The sequence below is a fragment of the Vipera ursinii genome (assembly GCF_947247035.1).
Source record: "Vipera ursinii genome assembly, chromosome: W".
Lineage (NCBI taxonomy): Eukaryota > Metazoa > Chordata > Lepidosauria > Squamata > Viperidae > Vipera > Vipera ursinii.
Window position 1 is genome coordinate 24,695,763 of NC_139522.1, and position 10,209 is coordinate 24,705,971.

A 10,209-nucleotide genomic window follows, 5' to 3' on the forward strand; every position below is an offset into this window, starting at 1 on the left:
TAGACTGATGAGGGTTCTGCAACAGGTGATTCATGGGGACCAAACGGGGTTTATTAGTGGTAGGCAAATGAAAAATAATGTGAGGCATATAGTTGATGTGTTAGAGTTTTTGGAAAGGAACAACCAGATCCCTGCGGCGCTAATTTTTCTAGATGCTGAAAAAGCTTTTGATCAATTGAATTGGCAATTTTTGTTGAAAGTTTTAGACAAAATGGATTTTGGGGAAAATTTTTTACAACCGATTAGGGCATTATACCAAAAACAAACTGCCCGAATCATAGTTAATAATAGTCTGACAGAAGCATGTAATATTGAGAAGGGCACAAGGCAAGGGTGTCCGTTATCGCCCTTGTTATTTGTGTTAACATTAGAGATATTATTGGTTAAAATACGGAATTCGGAAAAAATTAAGGGGATACAAATTAGAGATCAGGATTATAGATTGAGAGCATTCGCAGATGATCTGGTTGTTACAGTGACCCAGCCAGAGAACTCTGTTGTGGACCTGATGGAGATAATAACACAATATGGGAAGGTTTCTGGATTTAAAGTTAATATACAGAAAACCAAAATTCTGGCCAAAAATATGACAGTTTCGCAAAAGGCTCTCTTAGAAGGATTAACTGGATTTGAGATTGTTAAAAGGGTTAAATATTTGGGGGTGCTTTTGTCGCCCTCTAATACAAAGTTATATAAAAATAATTATGAAAAACTATAGGGGAAAATTCAAAAAGAATTGGAGAGTTGGGAAAAATTGCAATTGTCTTTGTTGGGACGGATCGCAGCAGTGAAAATGAATGTCCTGCCTAAATTTTTATTTTTATTTCAAATGATACCGATTCTTAAGAAAGATTCTAATTTGGATGAATGGCAACAAGGTATCAATAAATTTGTTTGGGCAGGGAAAAAGCCACGAGTTAAACTTAAGATTATGCAGGATACTCGTGAGAGAGGTGGTCTTAAAATGCCCAATTTTAAACTATATTATGAAGCTGCTGCATTAGTAGGAATAAGTGATTGGATTAATTTGACACAAGAGAGATTATTAAATCTTGAGGGCCACGATTTGTTGTTTGGCTGGCATGCATATTTGTTGTATGACAAGAAGGTAGACAATGTGTTTAGAGTGCATATTTTAAGACAGGCATTGTTGAGAGTTTGGAAGAAGTATAGACATAAGTTAAGTTGCAAGATACCATTGTGGGCAATTCCAAAACACGCAATAGAAAATATACATGCTGGTTTCAAACATGATGGGACTACGTACAAGGAGATCCTAAGCTTGGAAAGAAATGTCTGGTGTTTGAAATCATATAGCCTCTTGCGAGAAGAGGAGGTTGTTCAAAACTGGTTTCAATATACTCAGTTACGGGCCAGGTGGAAAGAAGACCAGAAAAATGGTTTTACAATGACTGATGAAAATTTGATAAAGCAAATTAGAAATCAGGGACCAGCACATATTAAACAGATATATCTTGCATTGATAGAGATTGATTCAGAAACAGAACTTGTTAAGGATTGTATGATAAAATGGGCCCAAAACATCCAGGAAGTTATCACAATGGACACGTGGGAAAAGATTTGGGTGAGGAACGTAAAATTTACACAAGCTCAAAATCTAAGAGAGAATTTTTACAAAATGTTTTATAGATGGCATTTAGATCCTAAAAAGCTTGCAAGTATGTATCCGAATTATCAGCCTAAATGTTGGAGGTGCGGTGATGAAGACGCAACATATTTTCACATATGGTGGACTTGTAAAAAGGTTAAGGCTTTTTGGATAAAAGTCTGGTGGAACATGCAGAAGATTTTTAAACAGAGGATAAAGTTTTGTCCGCAACATTTTTTGTTGGGAATAATTACAGATGTTACAGTTGTGGACACCAAGTTGATGTTGAATTTAATTACGGCAGCAAGACTTTTGATAGGTCAGTATTGGAAGAAAGAGGAACTGCCGACCATAGAAGAGTGGACTTTAAAGGTTTCCGACCTGGCAGAGATGGTGAAGATTTCAGCCTATTTGAAAGATCACTAGCAAGAACGCTATATTATGGAATGGAGAAAATGGATTGAGTTTATCCAGAACAAGTATAGGGTTAAGAAGTTTCATGTAGCATTTGAATAAGTCTTCTTTCTTTTTTTCTTTTTCTATTTTAGTTTCTTTATATATATTTAATATTACTAAGGTTTGTTTTATCCTATATAAGCTAGAGAGTGATGGATTTTAGAGTTTATAGTTGTTAGTATATGGTTGTTTATGATTTTTTTTATATATACCTTTTATTTAGCTCTGGGAAGTGGGGGGGGGAGGGGGGAGGGGGGAGAGGTAGGGGGGGAGGGAGAAGGGAGGGGGAGGGGGGATTTTTAAAGAAAAATTGTATGTTAAAACTTTTCAATAAAAAAAAAGCAAAATATTCAGGCACTGTCTCAAGGCATCTGTTGATAAGCTTTAGAACAGACATGTCAAACACAAGGCCCTGGGGCCAGATCCGGCCCGCGAAGTGGTTTCATGCGGCCCATGAAGCCATCCTGGAAACAGTGAGGGAATGGCCCTCACTGCCTTGGCCCTGGCCCAGACCCTCCTTCTGCCAGAGACCCTCAGATCTGTCCCACTGCTGCCCAGGCCCCCATAGGCACCCTTGATGCGAACGATGTAGAGCTGGCCATGCCCAGCCAGTAGGCCATACAGACTCTAGCCACGCCCACCCAGTAGGCCACGCCCACCCAGGCCATACCCACCCAGCCCCCTGAGGGCAACCGCAATGCTGATGCGGCCCTCAATGAAATTGAGTTTGACACCCCTGCTTTAGAAGTACAATATTCCAATAAGAGTATGTTTGATAGAAAATGCATTTTCTTTCCTGCTCAGGTAAACATGTTTACAGATCCTGCCCAGAGACTGGGTGGTTCAGACTGCATGTCACACACATGTCATCAGCAAGATAAACCCCCTTTTCTCTATCATTAACATTTTAAATAAGGTAACAGAGAGGCTCTTTCCAAACTTACCTTTAATAGAGACTCAACATGAAGCACACACATAAAACAGAAAAATATCTACACACACACATACACACTTGTGCTATAAATAAACCCACCAACAACAGAGCAGGGACCCACTACTTCAGAATGAACACCAGGCCAACTTGTTAGTCGGTTAGAAGACCGATGTTTATGTGTGCATTTCGCAAGTTAAGATTCCTAACCAATGCAGTCCTCCCGCCCAGAGAACGATAATTCCGTCTCGGAGATATCAAAAACACGTGCAAAACGTCACGATTTGAACCAACCGCTAAAACCCTATCCAGAACCGTATACAGAAAATACTTAACTAGACGAACACAAAACACTGCCAAGAAAGGTTACAAAACCTTCCGTTTGAAATCTTATGAAGTCACCAGGTTTCCAGTTATTTTCTAGAAAAAAGTAAGAGAATCCAACAACACAGAACTTTCGTTTATTTCCCCCTTTTCAACTCATTTCTAAAAAAAAACACGAGAAAGAAGACAAAAGGGAAAAGTAAGCCTCATTCCTTATATAGGCTGTAATCGTTCAATGCGAAGAAGCGGGGGAAAGAAGAAAGGAGGGCGCGCGCAGTGGCCAAATCGTTACCACCCTTTATTATACAAATAAAGGTAAAGGTAAAGGTTCCCCCGCACATGCGTGCTAGTCGTTTCCGACTCTAGGGGCCGGTGCTCATCTCCGTTTCATAGCCGAAGAGCCAGCGCTTGTCCGAGGACGTCTCCGTGGTCATGTGGCCGGCATGACTAGCACGGAACGCTGTTACCTTCCCACCGTAGTGGTCCCTATTTTTCTACTTGCATTTTTACGTGCTTTCGAACTGCTAGGTGGGCAGAAGCTGGGACGAGTAACAGGCGCTCACTCTGCTACGCGGCACTCGGGATTCGACCCGCCAAACTGCCGACCTTCCGATCGACAAGTTCAGCGTCCTAACCCACTGAGCCACCACGCCCCTTATTATACAAATAGGTACCTCGAAATCCAAGAAGAGGGTGACAAAGAGAAACTTGGCTGATTCACGCTCCCTCCCTAACCCACAGCGAAGAAAGCTTTCCTTTCCCATCGTGTCGATAAAGGAGAGAAGATTTTAGGTAAAGGAGAAAAGGGGGAGGGAAAGCAAACTTCTAATACTGCTGCCTAGATCTGGAGGCTGGCGAAGGCGTAAGAGGAGAAACAATATGTTCAATGGCTACGAAGATAAATCAACATGCACTGCAGGCACTAAAAGAGGCGGAGGCGAAAGTAAGGGGAGGGGAGAAGAGGGGGGAAAAGCAGAAGAGGGAGGGGAGGAAAGTGAGAGCAAAAGGGGAGGTCCCTTTCAAGGCAATGTCAGGGATGCGCACGTAGCGCGTTTCCCTTGCAAAGAAAAAACAAATCGATGCACACTGCAGCAAGCAACAGTACTTCCATCGCCTCCTACCCCGTCGGGGCCAAAACACGACACCCTCCCAGACACGAAGTCCACATTACAGTTCAGTTTCGACGTTTCGTTGTCCGAAGAGTTTGCTAGTTACGCGCACTCCTTCCCACGTTCCGACAAGCTAAAAAGTGCCCAAACCTCATCGAGCCGCCCCATCCCAAGCACCCCAAATATGAGGGAAGAGGGCGAGTAAGGGTAGCGCAAAAGCGCCCCCCCCCGCAAAGCAGTGCGTTTTTCTCCGACTTTCCCGGAGTGAGAGGAAGAGACGGGAAGCGAGTCCCTTTCCTTCATCAACCTCGACTAGAAAAGTTTGGGGAGCGGGGCGAAGCGGCCTCCCCCTTTCACAACCGCCGAGACCCTCAGATAAGTTTGCAACTTGGAGCTGCAGACGTCTCCGAGAGGCGAAGGATCGGCATTTGCTGCCGCTCGTGAGGACCGGAACGCCCAGCACCCCATTAGTTCTCCCCCTCTCCTATCGGTGCGAGAGGAGCCGGAGGCCAGCGAAGCTAGAAGTAGGGGAGGACGAGGCGGACGCGGGCAGCGAGTAACGGTCCCCGGGCAGGCGAGAGGCACAGGGCAGCAGCCGGCTGAGCGAGGAGGCACAGATAGACGGAAAAGCAGCAGCCAGGTGGGGAGGAAGCGCGGAGCGGGCGAGAGGCAGGCGGTTGGGCGGGCAGCAGATAGCGGATCTAACGGTGCAGAGGGACCGGGCTCCTAGGGACGAACTCCCGGGCAATTACTTTCTACTTCTCGCCTCCTTCCCTTTCTCTTCCCCGTCTCTCCGTCCACCCCTGCTCCACAACTTAGCCCTACCCCGGCCCGACGCCCTGAGAAACCCCAGCCTAGCTCGAGCCGCTGCCCGGCGGAGCTGACTGACCGTTATTGCGCCTCGGGTTCGCCTGCTTCCTACGCTTCCACCTGGGGCCATCCGCCATGATCCTCTCGCTTGTGTCTAAATTCTCCAGTCACCACCTCCCCCCTCCCCCTGGTCTCCCCCCTCAACCCCCGCCCGGACCTCGATTACGACACTGGGTGGTTTGCTGTGTGTATGTATGTATGTGTATGCATGCGTGCGCGCATGGTAGGTTTTTTTTTTTACTTTTTTACATCACCTTCCTACACCTAGAGCTCGGGCGCCGGAACCTTGTTGCCAGGGGAGACGGTCGCTTTACGGCAGCATGGTTGAGCCGGCAGGAAGGAAAAGTTGTCTCGGCTCGTCCGCAGGGAGGTAGTGTTTAGCGCGGGGTGGGGGCTGGCGTGAGGGAGCAGGGTGGGAACGAAGGGTTACGAGGCAGCTCACTTTCACTTTCCTCTCCAGGCTGCCGTGATTTGTCATAATTGTCATGATTATGGCATACAGCTCATGAAAACCCCAAATCCACAATCTCAGAAAATTAGAATATTACATGCAATCAATAAAACAAGGAGTTTACATAGAACAATATCGGACCTCTGAAAAGTATAAGCATGCATATGTACTCAGTACTTGGTTTGGGCCCCTTTTCCAGCAATTACTGCCTCAATGCGGCCTGGCATGGAAGCTATCAGCCTGTGGCACTGCTGAGGTGTTATGGAAGACCAGGATGCTTCAATAGCGGCCTTCAGCTCTTCTGCATTGTTCGGTCTCATGTCTCTCATCTTTCTCTTGGCAATGCCCCATAGATTCTCTATGGGGTTCAGGTCAGGCGAGTTTGCTGGCCAATCAAGCACAGTAATCCCACGGTCATTGAACCAGGTTTTGGTGCTTTTGGCAGTGTGGGCAGGTGCCAAGTCCTGCTGGAAAATGAAGTCAGCATCCCCATAAAGCTCGTCTGCGGAAGGAAGCATGAAGTGCTCCAAAATCTCCTGGTAGACGGCTGCGTTGACCCTGGACTTAATGAAGCACAATGGACCAACACCACCAGATGACATGGCTCCCCAAATCAACACAGAATGTGGAAACTTCACACTGGACTTCAAGCATCTTGCAGTGTGTGCCTCTCCATTCTTCCTCCAGACTCTGGGTCCTTGGTTTCCAAATGAGATGCAAAAGTTGCTCTCATCAGAAAAGAGGACTTTGGACCACTGAGCAACAGACCAGGTCTGTTTTTCTTTAGCCCAGGTAAGACGCTTCTGACATTGTTTGTTGTTCAGCAGCGGCTTGACAAGAGGAATATGACATTTGAAGCCCATGTCCAGGATCTGTCTGTTTGTGGTGGCTAATGACTCCTTAAGTAACACCAGCTGCCTGCAATTAGTGCAGGTTCGCATCCCACCAGGCTCAAGGTTGACTCAGCCTTCCATCCTTCCGAGGTAGGTAAAATGAGGACCCAGATTGTTGGGGGCAATTAAGCTGACTTTGTAATAATGCTGCTTGGGGGGGGGGAGTGTGAAAGCCCTAATAAGCAGGCATATACATAGAATGAAGGCTACTGCTAAGCTTGTAAGCCGCCCTGAGTCTTCGGAGAAGGGCGGGATATAAATGGAATTTTAAAAAAATGTCCCCAACACTTTTGAATGGCCTTTTCCTGACAATCCTCTCCAGGCTGCACTCATCCCTGCTGCTTGTGCACCTTTTTCTTCCACACTTTTCCCTTCCACATAACTTTCTATTAATGTGCTTTGATACAGCACTTGGGGAACATCCAACTTCTTTTGCAATTACCTTTTGAGGCTTTCCCTCCTTATGGAGGGTGTCAATGATGGTTTTCTGCACAACTGTCAGGTCAGCAGTCTTCCCCATGATTGTGATTCCTACTGAACCAGACTGAGAGACCATTTAAAGGTTCAGGAACCCTTTGCAGGTGTTATGGCTTAATTAGCTGATTTAGAGTGGGACACTTTGAGCCAAGAATATTGCACCTTTTCACAATATTCTAATTTTCTGAGATTGTGGATTTGGGGTTTTCATGAGCTGTACGCCATAATCATCACAATTATGACAAATCACGGCTTGAACTATCTTGCTTTGCATGTAATGAGTCTATCTCATATATTAGTTTCCCCTTTTAAGTTGCATTACTGAAATAAATGAACTTTTGCACGATATTCTAATTTTTCAAGTTTCACCTGTATGTCTTCTATAAAGATGCCATTGATGGCTACCAGTGCTTTTTTTGTAAAAGAAAAAGGTGCTGGAACTCTCACATGTCATACAACCTGCCTTTCCTACCCTACAAGGTTCCATCCAAAAAAGGTGCCGGAACTCCGTTCTGAGCGTTCTATGAGAAAAAAAGCCCTGAATTGGCTACCATGTCTGCTGCTAACCTTGTGTTTTAATTTTCTTGTCATTAATCTTAAGGAATACAGACTTATAAAAGTACAGTTATTGCTTAGCTGCATCATGGATTAAAAACTGCTGCTGTTTTAATGGACTAGATAGAATATAAGTTTAAAGGTGTTTTTAAAAAATGTTCATATTTGCCGCTGTTGATGGTAAATTGATGTCACAAGTTTTCTATTTTTTTCTTACTCCCTTAACAGGTAAAAGACTATCCCTTTCTCATTTTAATCTGTAAATATAATAGATATTCTCTTGATTGGTAAGCAGAGCATGTTAATAAAAATACTTTAATACTGTCAGAGACATATACAAAAGTGTCTATTTTCTGTTAAATTATACTCATTCCATAATCTTGATAAAAATGTAACCCCATGTAGTTATGATCAAACCATAACTATCTGCAATGTTTAAGAAAGTTCTTAAGCAAACTTGTTTTGAAAGTCATAAATTTATTCAGATGGAAATTTTTTTTGCAGAAGTTTCAATGAAAATTGAATAATACAAGTTTTTTTTCTTGCTTTAATCTTTCTCACATTGTAGCCTGTTGTATTCAGTGGCGTAGCGTGGGGGGTGCAGGGGGGGCCGGGCGCACCGGGCGCAACATCTGGGGGGGCGCATTAGATGCATTTTACTTTAATTACATCAGTATTTTCATAACAAACAATACATGTGCTTAGGGGTAAGGGTTTCTTTAACTAATCTAGTGGAAGAGACTCAAGTGCTAAAATCCACGGGTTAGGGGGCGCAAATTACTTGCCTTGCCCCGGGTGCTGACAACCCACGCTACGCCACTGGTTGTATTGTTAGTAAAATATCAGGAAAGTATTGTCATGTATTCAAGAACTAAAATTTTAAATATTGTATAAATATTTTATGGATTATGTGTACAAATGTGAACGTTCTTTAGATATTGTAGACTATCTGGAAGTTGCTTTATGTAATTTGTTTGAACAGGCATAGGCTACACATAGCAAAAGCCAAAAGACCAGAAGTTGCTGAACCAAATTTGGTATCTATATTTTTCCTCAGTAGTTTCAGTACTTTTGAATAGTAGGAAGTGTGACCACTTGAGTTAGAAAATTTTCATAATTTGGGAATTATTTTTCATCTTAGAATCTGTGTACTAATTCAGACAAAATACAAATAGCATCTAAGTATGACTTTTTCACTCATTTTATATGAAAGTCACTTTTCATGTATAGATGATAAACTGTATAGTTTGTCTCCTGTTGAGTCCTTGATTTTTTTAACTGAGATGGACTGGAATTGCTTTGTTCAAGCTGTACATATTCAGATACCATAACTAACAAACTAATGTTGTTACGGTCTTTGAACTTCCAAATATAGGTGTATTTCTCTTGTCCACAAGGGAGCTGTCTAATGTCTACACAGATTCAAGTCACACTGTCTTGGCCTTGGTAGTGGGGCAAAGCATGTCCTCCTTTTAGAGTTATCTCACTTTTCTCAGCCACATTTAGTACTAGAATTGATGCAGTGTTTAAGTTTGTACTACGTGTAAAGCAGAGTTCTTTCTGTAGATAGCCGGCTTGATGGCAGTAATATTATTTATTTTATTATATTTTTATTCTGAGTTTATTACTTTATAAGTAACTCAATGCAGCGAACATACATATAGGTCTGCATATATGCTTGTTAACCTTAATAGAAATCTAAATAATAACTTCAGCCTTGATTCCAGATCCTGAACTCATACTGTATTTTATATAATCCATCTTGAGTATTTCATTTGCTTACACTAGGCCTAAACATAAGAGAAGTCATAGAAGAGGAAGTCTTCTTTATATCTGAGTGAGTTTCAACAAGACTTTGAGAAACTTCCTAGGCCAGGGAAGGAATAACTGTATATTTCTTTGCATGTAGGTTAGTAATCTCTTTTACTCTAGCTGACCTCCCTGAACCCTTAACAAACAACTACTTGTCTAACTCAACTATACATTTTGCTATGCTGCCATATTATGTTGTATGAAATTCATATACAGTATAGAAGAATACTATACCATGCGTTCTCTATCTAACCACAAGCAAATCACAACTCACTCTAATTCCTCTTATCTGACTTTAGCCCAAAGGGAATTTCAGTTTGGTTCATCTTATAAGGGAAATAATATTAGCAAATACATTAATAATCCAGTCCAAACAACACTCTGTTCTGAACCAGCCCTCTTCTGGCCTTGTAAAGGCAAACCCCTATTTAAGAAGAAGAGACTGGAGAGCTTCCAAGGCTAAAAGGCATCTGCCAAGATTTAATTACGCAGTTAACAAAAACACAAGAGCTTGTCTTCTCAAGCGGAAAAGTTGCTTTCAGCAACCAGCCCCTCCCCAAACACTCCTTTTATAGAGAGCTCAGGGCGTGGTCTCCCTGTGCCTCCTCCCGAGGAGTCTCACAGCCTTTCTTTGTTTGTTCCTGCTCGACTGCCTCCTGCGTTGGGCGTCCTTGAACAGGGCCAGCTGTGGGTCATCTTCCTCCGCACTCTCGGGCTCACGC

At 43.2% G+C, this 10,209-nt stretch overlaps 1 protein-coding gene across 1 annotated transcript in view; it reads right to left on the minus strand.

Moving 5' to 3' along the window:
- The window catches only part of LOC310648231 (zinc finger E-box-binding homeobox 1-like), a gene marked incomplete at both ends in the record, with an annotated part of 439,898 nt that extends 434,522 nt beyond the window's left edge, over window positions 1-5,376 (minus strand). Inside the window, one exon of the mRNA XM_083375976.1 lies at window positions 5,315-5,376. Within this exon, the coding sequence (XP_083232102.1) occupies window positions 5,315-5,376 (62 nt within the window). The remainder of the gene's footprint in view (window positions 1-5,314) is intronic.
- Between the last annotated feature and the right edge of the window lie 4,833 nt (window positions 5,377-10,209).